Here is a 16846-nt window from a genome sequence, read left to right as displayed (position 1 = left end):
TGCAGGGAGCCCGGGTGGCTCAGCAGTTTAGCGTCGCCTTCAGCCCAGGACGTGAACCTGGAGACCCAGGATTGAGTCCCACGTCAGGTTCCCTGCATGGAGCCTGCTTCTCCTGCTGCCTGTGCCTCTGTCTCTTTCTCTCTGTGTCTCTAATAAATAAATAAATCCCTGCATGGAGCCTGCTTCTCCCTCTGCCTGTGCCTATGTCTCTTTCTCTTTGTGTCTCTCATGAATAAATAAATAAAATCTTAAAAAAAAACAACTAAACATGCTTTTACCATAAGATTCAGCAATCACACTCTTTGATATTTACCCAAATGAGTTGAAAACATACATTCATATGAAAACCTGCATACAGATGTTTATAGTAGCTTCATTCATAATTGCCAAACTTGGAAACAACCAAGATGGCCTTTAGTAAGTGAGTGAATAAATAAACTTTGGTACATCCATACAATAGAATATTATTCAGTGCTAAAAATAAATGAGCTATAAAGCCAAGAAAGGACATAAAGGAAACTTAAAACATATTACAAAGTGAAAGAAGTCAATCTGAGACTACATATTATATGATTCCAACTATGTGACATTTTCAAAAAGGCAAAACTATGGAGACAGTAAAAAAGTGGTTGCCAGGGTTCAAGTAGGGGAGGGATGAATAGCCTGAGCACAAAGTTTGAGGGCAGTGAAAATATTCCATATGATCCTATAATTATACATTTTTCCAAACCATAGAATATGCAAACCAAGAGTGAACCCTAAGGTAAATTGTGGATCTGGGGTAATAATAATGTGTCAATATAGGTTCATCAATTGTAATAAATGTACCACGCTAGTGAGAGATGTTGATAGGGGATGATATGCATGTGAGGGGACAGAAAGTATATGGGAAATCTTTGTCCCTCCTAATTTAACTCTGATTCTAAAACTGTGAAAAAATAGAGATGTCTGGTTGGCTCAGTGGTTTAGTGCCTGCCTTGGCCCAGTGTGTAATCCTGGAGTCCCAGGATCAAGTCCTGCATCAGGCTTTCTGCATGGAGCCTGCTTCTCCCTCTGCCTGTGTCTCTGCCTCTCTCTCTCTCTCTCTCTGTGTCTCTCATGAATAAATAAATAAAATCTTAAAAAAAAAAAATTCAGATTCCTCTGGGTGGCCTGGGCTCCTGGGGTTCCTCCTTGCTTGAGAAGTAGTTTCAGTTTATATCACGGGGATATTATGCCCATAAAGTCTTTTAGCTCAGTTAAGAGATAAGCTGGAGGGGTGCGTGGGTGGCTTAATCAGTTAAGCAAGCATTGGACTCTTGGTTTTGGCTGAGGTCATGATCTCCCGGTCGTGGGATCCAGCCCCGCATCAGGCTCTGTGCTCAGTGCGGAGTCTGCTTAAGACTCTCTCACCCTCAGTCCCTCCCTCCCTCAAATAAATAAACCTTTTTTTAAAAAATTTTATTTCTTGGGCAGCCCGGGTGGCTCAGCGGTTTAGCGCCACCTTCAGCCCAGGGTGTGATCCTGGAGACCCAGGATCGAGTCCCATGTCGGACTCCCTGCATGGAGCCTGCTTCTCCCTCTGCCTCTCTCTCTCTCTCTCTCTCTGCTTCTCATGAATAAATAAATAAAATCTTAAAAAAAAAAAAGATTTTACTTCTTCATGAAAGACACACACACAGAGGCAGAGACATAGGCAGAGGGAGAAGCAGACTTCCTGTAGAGAGCCTGATGCAGGACTCGATCCCAGGATCCTGGGATCACAACCTGAGCCAAAGGTAGATGCTCAACCACTGAGCCACCCAGGTGCCCTAAATAAATAAATCTTTAAAAAAGAGAGATAAGATAAGTAAGGAAAGATGTAAGACAAAGGTAAGTGAGTATAAGTAGATGAGCAGTAAAGGTGAGGTCCAGGTGATAGTCACTGCTCCCTCCTTTAGCCTCTTCAGGGCACAAATTATTTCTAGCTCTATTTATTATACTATTCCTTCTGGTTTCCATCTACCTTGTAGTTTCTTTTCATCTTTTAAAATATTATCTTTATTAAATGTCCCCTAATTACTAAATTTCAATGTGCCATATTTCTTATCAGGACCCTCATTGGTACAGTATTCAGTACAAGGGATTAGATTCTTTCAATGCCATCAGAAGGGTTGGAGGAGTGGAAACTAGGGTGTGATGGTTAATGTAATGTACCAACTTATCTGGGCTATAGCCTTTTCAGATATTTAATTAAACATAATTATAATGTGATATTAAGGTTGTTATAGGATGAGATTGATATTTGAACCAGTAGATTGAGTAAAGCAGATTGTCCTCCTTAGTGCAGGTGGGTCCCATCCAATCCACTGAAGTAATGAATGAAATAAAAAGGATGAGTAAAGGAGAATTTGATCTATCTGCCTATATTCAAGCTGCGATATTGGTCTTCACCTGTCTTTGGACTAGAACTGATTTGAACTCACATGATCAACTCCTCCTCTTTTCCAGCCCTAGGATTTGGACTAGACCTACATAATGGTCTCTCCTGCTTTTTAGGCCTTCAGACTTTGACAGAAACTATGCTATGGGCTCTCCTGCATTGTCAGCTTGCCGACTGCAGATCTTGGAACTTCTTAGCCTTCTTAAAGAAACCACAGGCCCAAAATGGAGTCACTTTGCTAAACCCAAGGCTTAATTCTTATGGTGGAGCTTTAAGCCCTATCCATTTGGAATATCCTGATCAGCACTAATGAGATAATCAGCATGATAAGACCCTTGCTTTTCCCTCTAAAAGAAGATGACCTTGCCTGAAACAATCGTTTCTTTTGCTAGTTAACCTCTTTATCTCACCCTGTTTCTGCCTATAAAATCCTTCCATTTTGTACATTTCCTTGGATGTCCCTATGTCCCTTATATTTGCTAGATGGGATGCTGCCCAAGTTATGAGTCATTGAATAAAGCCTGTTAGATCTTTAAACTTACTCCTTTGAATTTTGTTTTGAAACAGCTTTCACAGTCACATGAGCCAATTCCTTAAAATCTCTTTCTCTTCATATTCCTTTGGTTCTGTTTTTCTGGAGAACCCCAATTAATACAGATTTTGATACTAAGAGTGGTTCTAGAGGAACAGAGTATTAAGGGTGAGTTTTCTGAATTGGTTTTGGGGTTTCTGAAATTGTCTCTCTTCTAATTAGATGTAAAGATGCTACTGACTACAGAGCTTGCTACCAGTCCATGAGATGATCTGCCAAAACAGATACACAAAATATCTCTACTGGATGCTCTTACTAATCAATTGTTTATCAAGAAGGTAGGTGGCTGTATATATATCTTTGAGCATTTTTGAAAAACTAATGAAGAAAATGAGATTTGACTAGTTGTTCCTAATGTCACTGGACAAAGTGGTGGAAAAAAAGGATGAGTTCAGGGATTCACATCCCTAGCTCAAGAGCTGCATAATAACCAGAAGACTATGTATGCCCTGAAGGAGATTCATCTCCTATAGCCAGCCACAGGGGGTGGGATTGCTGAAAATCAAATGTACAATCTCATCTTGTTACTGGTTGAGTTATAATGCAAGTTGAATTGACAGCCTTACATTATGTCTGCTGCTAAAGTGAGGATACTACTTTCAAAGAATAGGATACTACAAGTTGGAATAGGGCAGTATGGGGGGGCATCTGGGTGGTTCAGTAAGTTGAGCATCTGCTTTTGGCTCAGGTTGTGATCCTGGGGTCCTGGGATTGAGTCTCACATTAGGCTTCTTGCAGGAAGCCTGCTTCTCCCCCTCTGCCTATGTGTCTGCCTCTCTCTGTGTATCTCTCATGGATTCATGGATAAATAAAATAAAAATAAAAAAAATAAAAAATAAAAAAAGGAGTAGGGGTGTATGGGAAGACCCTGATGAAGATGGGAACATGATGATATGTCTTTTTAAGAGATGGAGACCTCACACCTCCATTGGATATAGCCTCCTCACCCACAGTAGAATTGGACTCTTCACCCCTTTCTGAGAGAATTATACCTGCATTGCCTGAAGAAACTGTAATGGCCTCCCCTAAAACAATTGCTATGCAAGCCAGTGCTGCTTCTCCTCAGGATCTACTCCCACTTTCACTTTGCTTCTAGACACATAAGCAGACTCAAGTCCCAGCAGGCATCTAGAGGTGAGGTACAAAGCATGATCTATGAAGAGGTGTACTGCACTTCAAAAGAACTACTTGAGTTTTCTAATTTATGTAGACAAAAATTTCATGGGAAAGTGTGAGAATGGGGATCCCTGGGTGGCGCAGCAGTTTAGCGCCTGCCTTTGGTCCAGGGCGTGATCCTGGAGACCCGGGATTGAGTCCCACCTCGGGCTCCAGGTGCATGGAGCCTGCTTCTCCCTCTGCCTATGTCTCTGCCTCTCTCTCTCTCTCTCTCTGTGTGACTATCATAAATTAAAAAAAAAAAAAGTGTGAGAATGGATACTAAGCGTGTGGGAGAATTGTGGAAAGAACATCAAGTTGGATCAGGCTGAATTTATTAGTATAAGATCATTAAGCAGAGATTCTGCACTTCATGTTACAGCTTGGGGAGTTAAAAAAGGCTTTTTGGTAGGTTCGCTGAAACATGGTCCCAAAGATGGTCTATAGTGAATGAATTGGAAATGCCACCTCTGCCTAGTTTAATATAAAGGTGGGGATTCAAAGGCTTGGGGAGAGTAGAATGTTAAAGTGGATTTGTCTGTTAAGATTTACTGACCAGTGGGGGACTTGGGAGGCTGAGTTGCTTAAGCCTCTGCCTTTGGCTCTGGTCATGATTCTAAGGCAAGCCCAAGCCCTGAGTCAGGCTCCCTGCTCATCAGGGAGTTTGCTTCTCCCTCTCCCTTTGTCCCCAACCCCCACTTGTACTCTCTCTCTCTCATAAATAAATAAATAAATAAATAAATAAATAAATAAATAAATAAATCTTTTTAAAAAAAGATTTACTGACCAACACTGAAAGGGCCCAGAAAACATACCTTTCACCAATACTATGAGAAATAATATTTGTCAGGGGAACCATGGCATCCTTGAAGAGATCTGTGATCATTCTTTTCAGTAGGCCAGACCTTCCAGTGAGAGCAGCAGTCATTGAACGGGAAACTTAAATGTAATGGAAATAATTGGATCCTGGCTGGGAGGGGCCAAGTGGTGGCTTTCAACTGCAAAAGGCAAGATAAGCATGGTTACTATATTGGACCACAGAATCAAAGCAACAATCAGAATAGTCTAACTCCAGCAGACCTATGCAATTGGCTCACTGATCATGGTGTTCCTAAAAATGAGACAGATGGAAAACCTACTAAATTATTAGTTGATATATATAATCAAAAAATTTCTAGATCAATCATCTAAAAGTCTAACTTAAATCATAAAATCAGAGTCATAGACCCTCAATCAATTCCCATACTTGAGCTAATTACAGACCCAAAACCTCTTAAGTAAGGGAGATGCCAGGTCCTTGTGAGGAAGGACCGCAGTATACTGTCAAAAATTTACACTATTACTCTTTCTGCCTTCACCAAGGGCATCAATGACTTTTAACCAGGATAACTATATTTTGGGGAAAAGGAAATAGTCAACCTTTCAGGGACTACTAAACACTGGCTCTGAATGGACACCAATTTAGAAAAACCCACTATGTCACTGTAACCCACCAGTCAGAGTAGGGGCTTATGGAAGTCAGATGATCAGTGGAACTTTTAGCTCATATTGTCATGAGCTAATGCCCAGTGGGTTTTCAAACATATCTTAAATTTTTTCTCTAGTTCCATAACACATAATTGGAATAACATATTCAGCAGCTGGCTGAATCCCTTTATTGGTTCTCTGAACAGTGGAGTGAGAGCTATTATGCTGGGAAGAACAAGGGAAAGATACTAAAATAGCTACTATCTAGAAAAAATTATAATTCAAAAGCAATATTGCATTTCTATTAGAATTGTAAGAATTAGTGAAAGTAATTCACTTGGCTCCCTTGCAACTATATAATTATAACCTGAGAATCTGAAATCTTTCTTGACCCTATCCTGAAAGCTTAAATCAGTATTTGCCAGGCACTATGCTGTGTGCTCTATATCCATATATCAGGCTGAAGAATGGCTCCCAAAGATATCAGATCCTAATCTCTAGAACCTGTAAATGTTATTATGTTTCCTATGGGAAAAGGGTCTTTGCAGATATGATTAAGATTGAGCATTTAAAAATAAATTAGCTGGGTGGGCTCTAAATGCACAGATTTGCAGAGGGAAGTGGAAGGAGATTATGGGCATAAGAGAAGGCAATGTGACCATAGAGGCAGGTTGGAGATTGGAGACTAAAGTGATGCAATCAAGGAATATTGGCAGTCACTAGAATGTAGAAGAAGCAAGAAATGGATTTTCTGTCTTCCTTCAGAGGAAGCCTTGATTTGAGCCCTGTGTCATTGATTTCCAACTTCTGACCAAGGACTTGAAAGATACAGGAGTGTGATTCCCATGACATCCTCATTTAATGGCCCATTTGGCCTGTGAATAGGACAGATGTATCTTGGAGAATAACAATAGATTATCATAATCTTAACCAGGGAGTAACTCCAATTATGGGTGATATACAAGTTGTGGTTTCATCACTTGAGCAAATAATAAAATCCTCTCATACCTAGTATGCAGCTACTCTCAAAAGGTTTTTTTCACCATCCCTGTCAATAAGACTCTCTAGAAGCAGTTTGCGCTCAGCTGGAAAAGCTAGCAATACCCTTTCACTGTCCTACTTTAGGAGTATATCAGCTCCTAAGCTCTATGTCATAATTTAGTTCACAAGAATCTTTTTTTTTTCTTAAAGATTTTATTTATTTATTCATGAAAGACACACAGAGAGAGGCAGAGATATAGGCAGAGGGAGAAGCAGGGTCCCCACAAGGAGCCCAATGTGGGGCTTGTTCCTGGACCCTAGGATCATGCCCTGAGCCAAAAACAGATACTCAGTCGCTGAGCCGCCTAGGTGTCCCAGTTCACGGGAATCTTAATCACATTTGCAAATGTACGATACATTATTATAAGGGAATACTGTATGTGTTCTGAATATTAGTCCCTTATCAGATATATGGTTTATAAATATTTCTTCCCATTCCATAGATTGTGTTTTCACTCTGTTGATTGATTCTTTGCTTTATAGTAGTTTTTAAATTTGATGTAGTCCAATTGTCTATTTTTGCTTTTGTTGTCTGCATTTTGGTATCATACCCAAGAAATCATTGTCAAATCAAATGTCATGGAGATTTCCTCCCATGTTTTATTCTAAGAGTTTTAATTTTTGTGTGTGGTATAAGAGTTCAACCCTAAGAAAAGAAGTGAAGCTGGAGGCCTCACAGTTCCTGATCTCAAAATATATGACAAAACTACAGTAATCAAAAGGGGTGGTACTATCATAAGGACAGATATATAGACTGGAGGAAAAGAATAAAGAGCTCAGAAATAAACCCTCAAGATATGGCCAAATGGTTTTCATTAAGATGCAAAGGCTACACAATGAAGAAATGATAGTCTTGTTAAAAATAAGAGGCCCCAAATGGAGCAACTTATGCTAAGCTCTATATCACCAAGCCAAGACTAAAGTATAGATTTGATTTTTGTCCAAATAGAATCACTTGATCAGCAATAGTTGAATAATCTGCCTAATAGACCCCTGCCATTTGCTAAAGGCAAATTTGCAATACCCAGCCTGCTTTTTTGTAGTTTTGCATAACTTTCTTGTTTCCACTCCTTTCTGCCTATAAAAGTCTTTCTCCTTTTTTAAAAAAGATTTCATTTACTTATTTGAGAGAAAGAGAGAGAGAGCACAAGCGAGGGGAGGAACAGAGGGACAAGAAGATTCTCTGCTGAGCAAGGAGCCCAATTTTGGGCTCAATCCTAGGACCTTGAGATCATGACCTGGGCTGAAGGCAGATGCTCAACCCAATGAGCTGCCCCAGGTTTTCATTTGGTACAGCTACTTCAAGCTCCTTTCTATCTTCTAAATTGGGTGCTGCCTAATTTGAATAGATTTTTGCTCAAATAATCTCTTAAAATTTTTAATATGCTTCAGTTTATCTTTTAATAGTCTTCAAAAACAGTGTTGGAAAAATTGGATATACACATGTGAAAGAAAGAAGTTGGACCCTAACCTTACTCCATATTCAACTGGGGTTTTCAACACATAGCAATGGCAAAGCTAGATATTACATGCAAAAGAATGAAGTTGGATTGTTACCTAATACTGTATAGAGAGTTTGACCAAAAATGGATGAAAAACCTAAATATAATAGATAAAATTATAAATGTGTTAGAAGAAAACAGGATTAAATTTTCAAGACCTTGAATTTGGCAGTGATTTGTATAAGTCACCAAAGGCACATGCAACGGAACAAAATATGGACAAATCAAACTTCATAAAATTTAAAAGTTTTGTGCCCTAACGACACTATCAGTCCACAGAATGGCAGAAAATATTTGCAAATTATATATTTGTTAAGGGATTCCAATCTAAAATTCAACAACAAGGGAGAAAACAACCAGATTAAAAATAAGCAAAGTATTTGAATAGAGATTTCTGCAAAAAAGATATACAAAAGCCAATAAGCATATGGATGATGTTTGACGTTACTAGTCATTAGGGAAATTCAAATGAAAGCCACAATGAGATACCATCTTTCACACCTATCAAGAAAACTAGAAAACCAGAAAAATTCACAAATATGTGGAAATTTAAAAAAACATATTTTTGGGATCCCTGGGTGGCGCAGCGGTTTGGCGCCTGCCTTTGGCCCAGGGCGCGATCCTGGAGACCTGGGATCGAATCCCACGTCAGGCTCCCGGTGCACGGAGCCTGCTTCTCCCTCTGCCTGTGTCTCTGCCTCTCTCTCTCTCTGTGACTATCATAAATAAATAAAATTAAAAAAAAATTTTAAAAAAACATATTTTTAAAGAATCAATGAGTCAAAGAAGGAATCACAAGGGAAATTGGAACATATTTTGAGACAAAAATAAATACACAACATACCAAAGTTTATAGAATACAGTAAAGGAGTGCTAAGGAGAAAATTTTAGTCATCAATGCCTACGTTAAAGATGGACAAAGATTTCAAATCACTATCTTAGGAATATGCCATAAATAATTAGGAGAAGTAGACCAAAGTAAGCTCAAAGGAAGGAAGGAAAGGAAGAGGGAAAAAAGAAGGAAAGAAATAATAAAAATTAGAACAGAAATAAATAAAATAGAGAATAGAAAAAAGATGAACAGGGGTGCCTGCTGGCTCAGTTGGAATGATATGTGACTCTTGATCTCAAGGTTGTGAGTTCAAGCCTCACATTGAGTGTAGAGATTACTTAAAAAATAAACTTAAAAGAAAAAAGATGAACAAAATTGTAAATGCTTATAGAGAAGATTTAAATTATTAAAATTAGGATGAGAATGGAAACATTACTGCTGATTTTAAGAAATAAAAAGAATTATTAGAGAATTCTGTGAACAGCTGCACACCAACAAGTTGGATAACCTAGATGAAATGGACAAATTCCTACAAGTACACAATCTATGAAAGTTGAATCATATGGAATAGATAATCTGATTAGATCTCCCACTAGGGAGATTGAATCAGTAATCAAAAATCTTGCAATAAAGTGTAGTCTATTGTTAGATGAGTGACTAAAGATGTAATGCATATATGTGTGTGTGTATTATTACTCAGTCATAAAAATGAATGAAATCTTGCCATTCATGACAACATGGATGGAAGTAGAGGGTATTATGCTAAGTGAAATAACTCTAAGAGAAGGGACGCTTGGGTGGCTCAGTGGTTGAACATCTGCCTTTGGCTCAGGGCATGATCCTGGATTCCCGGGATGGAGTCCAACATTGGACTCCTTGCATGGAGCCTGCTTCTCCGTCTGCCTGTGTCTCTGCCTCTCTTTCTGTGTCTCTCATGAATAAATAAAATCTTTTTTAAAAAAGTCTAAGAGAAAAAAGATGAATTCTACCAAACATTCAAAGATTAGCTAACACTAATGTTCATCAAACTCTTCTAAAAAATTGAAGAGGAGAAAACAATTTGTAATTTATTTATTCAATAAGTTTACAATAACCTGATACTATAGTCAACAAAGACACTACAAGAAAAACAAAGACCAATATTCTTTATGAATATTGATCCAAGAACACTCAACAAAATACTAACAAACTGAATTCAACAAATATTAAAAAGATTAAACAAATGACCACCTGGGATTTTATCCCTGAAACAGAATGATTCATCATAGGAAAATCAATCAATGCCTAAATCCTATTAAAAGAATGAAGGGAAAAAAAAAATCTATCATTTCAATTGATACAGAAAAAACATTTGACAAAATTCAACACGTCTTTATGACAAAAATGCTCAATAAATTAGGAATAGAAGGAAACTATCACAAAAATAATAAAAGCCACTTATGAAAAACCCACAGCTCACATCATACTTAATGGTTAAAAATTAAAAATTTTCCCTCTCCAAACAAGAAAAATTAAGGAAAGTAGTTGAATACAAAATCACACTCAAAAATCAGTTATGTTTCTGTACAATAACATGAACAATCCCAAAAGGAAATTAAGAAACAATTTTATTCACAATAGCATCAACAGGCTGGGGCTCGTGGATGGTTGGTTAAGTGTCTGACTCTTGATTTCAGCTCGAGTCATGATCTCAGGGCCGTGATCAAGCCCCACATTGGGCTCCATTGGGCATGGAACTTGCTTAAGATTCTCTCCCTTTGATTATAAGGAAAATGAGTGGGAAAAAATAGAGAGGGTGACAAAACATGAAAGACTCCTAACTCTGGGAAACAAACAAAGGGTAGTGGAAGGGGAGGTGGGCGGGGGGAGGGGATGGGGTAACTGCGTGACAGGCACTGAGGAGAGCACTGGGTGTTATACTGTATGTTGATCAAACTTCAATTAAAAAAAAGATTCTCTCCCTTCTCTCTTCTATAGCACCAACAAAAATACAATACTAAGAAATTAAGGATTAACCTTCAAGGAGGTGAAATAATCAGAGTGAAAACTAAAGAAAATCACTGAAATAAATTAAAGAACTTATGAATAAAAAAAAAAAACAAAAAAATAAAAATAAAAATAAAAAAAAAAGAACTTATGAATAAATGAAAAGACATCCAATGTTCATGGATTGGAAGACTTAATTTTTTTTTTTTTTGAAGATTTAGTTATTTATTCGTGAGATAGTGAGAGCCGGAGACATAGGCAGAGGGAGAAGCAGGCTCCATGCGGGGAGCCTAATGCAGGACTCAACCCTGGAACTCCAGGAGGATCATGCCCTGGGCCAAAGGCAGGCAATAAACCGCTGAGCCACCCAGGCGTCCCAGAAGACTTAATATTGTTAAGATGACTATACCACTCAACATAATCTACAAATTCAATGCAGTCCCTGATGAAACCCAAACAGTGTTTTTGAAGAAATAGAAAAATCCATCTTAAATCCATATGCAACATCAAGGGATCCCAAATAACCATAACAACGGAAAAAGAACTGGGGAACTCATACCTCTTGGTTTTAAAACTCACTATAAGATTACAGTAGTTAGGGTGGCCCAGCGGTTTAGCGCCGCCTGCAGCCCAGGGTGTGATCCTGGAGACTGGGGATCGAGTCCCACATCGGGCTCCTTGCATGGAGCCTGCTTCTCCTCTGCTTGTGTCTCTGCCTCTCTCTCTCTCTCTCTCTGTGTTTCTCATGAATAAATAAATAAATAAATCTTAAAAAAAAAGATTACAGTAGTTAAAACAGTGTGGTACTGACATACACATATAAACTAATGGAATAAAGTAGACAAACCATGAATAAATCCTTGCTTCCACTGTCAAATGATTTATAAGGATGCCAAGACGATCCCAATAACAAATTATCTGTGGCTTAAAATTCTTCCAAAACTTATTTTAGTGGGGAGGGAAGCCAGCATCCTGCACTAGTTTACCATCTTAACAGAAACCCAAATATGATTTGTTGTCTTTTTTTCCAGCTACTTGTCATCAAGAAAGCAACAAGTTCAAGTGCAGGCATTTTGGATCCTTCAAATGCTGATCATCTGCAATACAAATTATTTTTATCCATTTAGAGACACTCTTGGTTAACAAGATCCTATCTTACTTAATTTTGTCAGGCATTGTAGTATGTCTCCACCATAGTTAAAAAGATCTCACACAAGGAAATGACATTTCTGCTATTACGTGAAATCCCTTCACATTAAATTTCTTTACCCCCTGGCCCCTAAGTCATATTATCTCCAGCTCAATTATACATAATGACTGCTAGGGGCACCTGGGTGGCTCAGGGTGTTAAGCACCCAGTTCTTGATTTCAGCTTGGTTGTGATCTTGGGGTCATGAGATGCAGCCCTGTGTTAGGCTCTGCTCAGCTGGGAGTCTGCTTTTCTCTCTCTTTCTCCCTCTCCCTCTGCCCCTCCCCTCATTCATGCTCTTTCTCTAAAATAAATAAATAGATCTTTTAAAAAAAATAAATAATGACTACTAGACTGAGATTTCCATACCGTTCCTCTGGGTAAGTGCCCTATGCAATAATCTACAGCCACTTTGCCTGATATAAGATATAGAGTAACATCCTAGGAGGGGTTGTCAAAATAATAAACAAGTCTAGGCTATTTCATTGAAATAAAAAACGGCTCTATAAGCAAACACCAATTAGCTGTGTGAACTGCAAGAGTTTTAACCTCCACATAACCCTTTTCAGCTTCTATGTTAGTAAGCAAAAAACATTATGAGGAGAGTTTCAAGAGTCTTTAAAATTCTCAGCACGATTTGTACTTGTTAGGTAGAATAAGGGCCTCTCTAGCTAGCAACAATAAAGTTTTTGAAAATCTTTGTCTTTTCTCGGCCTTTAATTAATTCTTCAAGTCCAACATGTAAAGGATATAACATGAATAGAAGAACTTCTCTGTAACACTTTTTCTAAAGAGTACACTTTATCATAAGGAGGGTTTGTTTCAGACTTTTCCAGAATTAAAGAATTATGTTGTCTGTAATTTTTCACATTAAATAACCTCATAGCAGAGGCCTTAGAAAACACATTTTGAGGGTTTAGTACCTAAAATATTTTATTCTTGTCTTCTTTTTTAAACATGAATATTACTAGTATTTAGAAGCTCATTTTTATATATGAGGGATTTTCTAAGTCAGGGAAAAGTATACAATTTTAATTCAAAAGAAAAGGAAAAATCTTTTAAAAGAATTGATAGGTAGTCAAGGAAAGCAGGTTTCCCTTCAGTTTTTTTCCTAGTATCTACTAATTGCTACAGTTTCATAGATTTACTAAAATACTGTAAATGGATTGGTGAATGTTTTATTAGAAAGTAAATAGTAATTTCAGCTTTTAGTTTTTATGACAGACTAGGTTACAAATGAACTGATTAGAATTTGACACTCATTCAAAGAATATAAACATTGTCAAGATATTCTGATTTAATAATTTTTCAATTGGGTCTTTTAATAAGCTGTTATATTTTTAATTAGTATGTTGCTTTGATAATATGAAATATAATTAAATTTTCCAGAAAAGCAATCTCTTAAAATGAAATAATAAATGGTTACAAATAATCTAAATTACTAATCTACTTTGGAAAGGGAAAAAATATATTTGGATTAGCTTTAAAAAGTTTTCTCATAGATGGGGTATCTGGCTGCCTCAGTTGGAGGAACTCTTGTTCTTGCAGTCGTGGGTTTGAGCCTTCTGTTGGGTGTAGAGATTACTTAAAATCATGGGGCAGCCCGGGTGGCTCAGCGGTTTAGCGCCACCTTCAGCCCAGGGCCTGATCCTGGGGACCTGGGATCGAGTTCCACAACGTGCTCCCTGCATGGAGCCTGCTTCTCCCTCTGCCTGTGTGTCTCTGCCTCTGTCTCTGTATCTCACGAATAAATAAAAATAAAATCTTAAAAGAAGTTTTCTCAGAGACATTTAATTTAGTAGATATAATCTAATACCCAAATTAAAAAAAAAAACTAGTATATATCTATTTCTTTAGATTGGAGTTCTTTTTTTTTTTAAGGTTTTATTTATTTATTCATGAGAGACACAGAGAGAGGCAGAGACACAGGCAGAGGGAGAAGCAGGCTCACTGGAGAAGCCCAATGTGGGACTCGATCCCAGGATCCTGAGATCAGGACCCGAGCCAAAGCAGACACTCAACCACTGAGCCACCCAGGCAGCCTTAGATTGGAGTTCTAAAGTTAGAATGATAGATCATAGTATATACAAATTTTAATTTTAATAGATACTTATTTACTAATTTATACTACAACTGTTTGTATATGAGAGTAACTCTTTTCTCATACTTCATTAGTATGGAATGTGTACAGGGTTTTTTTGTTTGTTTTTATTTAAGAAGCAAAAAATTATTAAGAAGTGACAATTTGGGGGCCCCTGGGTGGCTCAGTGGCTGAACCTTCAGCTTAGGTTGTGATCTTGGGGTCCTGGGATGGAGTCTGACATTGGACTCCCAACAGGAAGCCTGCTTCTCTCCTTGCCAGTGTCTCTGCCTCTCTCTGTCTCTCATGAATAAATAAAATCTTCATTAAAAAAAGAAGTGATAAATTGTACAATTTTTGCTTCAGATACTTATTGCAGCTAAATTTGTAATAGCAAAGAATTGGAAATGACCTAAACATTAATCAATATACAAATAGTTACAAAATAGGGAGTATGTTTATTATGGAATACCTACAATTTGCCATGAAAAGGAATGAGGTAGATCTGTATATAATTTATTTCCTGAAAACTTAAATAGTGCTTTCTATGTACCAGAACAATATTAAACACTTTACACCTGTAAACTCTCTAATTCTCATTATAACCGCATATGATAAGTACTGTCATTATACCTTTCTTACAAATGAGGGAACCAAGGCAGTATGTCATAGCAATATTTCAGACTATGTAGCAATTAAAAATGAGTTAGGTGGACCTATTTGTATTGATCTGGTACTCTATACCGTCCTATTAATTGAAAAAGCCAAATGTGAGAGTGATATTGATTAGCACAATTCCGTTATAATGTAAGAATATAAAGGTTTATATGAACATATTTGCGTGAGCATACAATCATGTATAGAATATTATTGCATTCATAATTTGGATTTGGAAGATTTATGAAGAGGGTTCCAATCAATGTTTTAACACCTAATTTTATTTTTAATTTTTTTAAGTTTTTTTTTTAAGATTTTATTTATTTATTCAGGAGAGACACAGAGAGGCAGAGACATAGGCAGAGGGAGAAGCAGGCTCCCTGTGGGGAGCCAGATTCGGGACTTGATCCCAGGACCCCAGAATCATGACTTGAGCCAAAGGCAGATGCTCAACCACTGAATCACCCAGGTGCCCTCAGCACATAATTTTGAAAGAAAGAAAGAAAGAAAGAAGAGGAGGAGGAAGAGGAGGAAGAAGAGGAAAAAGCAAAGAAATAAAATAGGGTTCATCCCTAACGGTGAGCCAAAATAGGGGCTGGATAATGCATTAAAACAGTTATTTTCTTCCACCTAGTGATGGAGACTAGGTTTGTTAATCTACCAAGAATTTGGAAGCGTTCAAAGCAATTTACCTCTTTGTTTGTTTAAAGAAATCACTAAGTTTTTCCAAACTTGCTGTCTGTTATGTGATCTGATATTTACTACATTCTCTACTTGTTGTACTAGCCTACAGGTTGTTTTTTTTTTTTTTTTTTTTCTTTCTGAAAACAGCAACAATGATTTTGTTTCTTTAATCAATTAGTCCCAAATTACTCCCTAACATTTTTACTTAACTTTCCTGGTATTTCTGTAACAGATACTCACTAGACTATATGTGTCAAATGGCTTGGGGCCATTTACTTGACTTCAATTCATTTTCTCTAGGTAGAAATAGACGTTTTCTCAGTGCGCTTAGTATTAAAATGTGTATTTTGGGATCCCTGGGTAGCTCAGCGGTTTGGTGCCTGCCTTTGGCCCAGGGCGTGATACTGGAGTCCGGGGATTGAGTCCCACATCAGGCTCCCTGCATGGAGCCTGCTTCTCCCTCTGCCTGTGTCTCTATCTTTCTCTCTGTGCCTCTCATGAATAAATAAATAAAATCTTAAAAAAATAAATAAATAAATTAGTGAGTATGTATTCTGCACCGTTAGCTACAGCAGGCATGGGAACAAAGATAAATAACATATTGTTCCTGCCTTTTAAGAGAATAGGGAGAAGGACTGTAGACAACTAACTATATTACAGTATTTTATATGCTATAGCAAATTGCAAATGAATTCTGTGGAAGAAGAGAAAGAAAGCACAGGGGAGACTCTACAGAGGAAATAGTGCTTCAGCTGACCTTAAAACAAGGGTCTTCAAGCACCTGGGTGACTCAGTTGGCTAAGCGTCTGACCCTTGATCTCACCTCAGGTCTTGATCTCAGGGTGGTCATTTGAAGCCCCAAGTTGGGCTCAGCCTAAGTATGGAGCGTACTTAAAAAATAACCGAAGGTCTTCAAACTTCTTTGGTTAACATACTTTCCAAAAGTTTGATTAACTATAAACTCATTACACAGTATAAAGTAACATCTAATAGAATTTCCAGATAGTGCTAACACACACATTTAAAAATAAAAATCTTAAGTCACTTTTATTAATATAGTGATATCTAAATAATGTATTGATTTGGCTTATTTATTTATTTATTTATTTATTTATTTATTTATGATTTTATTTATTTATTTGACAGAGAGGGAGAGAGAGAGAGAGTGCACAAGCGGAGAGTGGCTGAGGAAGAAGGAGGCTCCCCACTGAGCAGGGAGCCCACATTGGGCTCAATCCCAGGACCCTGGGATCATAACCT

General features: G+C 37.7%; 1 protein-coding gene across 1 annotated transcript in view; it reads left to right on the top strand.

The window, feature by feature from the left end:
* LOC112669570 (translation initiation factor IF-2-like) overlaps positions 1 to 12252 on the top strand; it is a 44289-nt gene extending 32037 nt beyond the window's left edge. The window contains exons 5-6 of the mRNA XM_049100801.1: positions 3156 to 3271; positions 12008 to 12252. Of these exons, the coding sequence (XP_048956758.1) occupies positions 3156 to 3204 (49 nt within the window). The 3' untranslated portion in view covers positions 3205 to 3271; positions 12008 to 12252. The remainder of the gene's footprint in view (positions 1 to 3155; positions 3272 to 12007) is intronic.
* The last annotated feature ends 4594 nt before the right edge of the window (positions 12253 to 16846 follow it).

The sequence above is a fragment of the Canis lupus genome, chromosome 25 (genome assembly GCF_003254725.2).
Source record: "Canis lupus dingo isolate Sandy chromosome 25, ASM325472v2, whole genome shotgun sequence".
Lineage (NCBI taxonomy): Eukaryota > Metazoa > Chordata > Mammalia > Carnivora > Canidae > Canis > Canis lupus.
The sequence above is the reverse complement of the archived record's forward strand: the minus strand, read 5'-3'. Positions and strand labels throughout refer to the sequence as shown.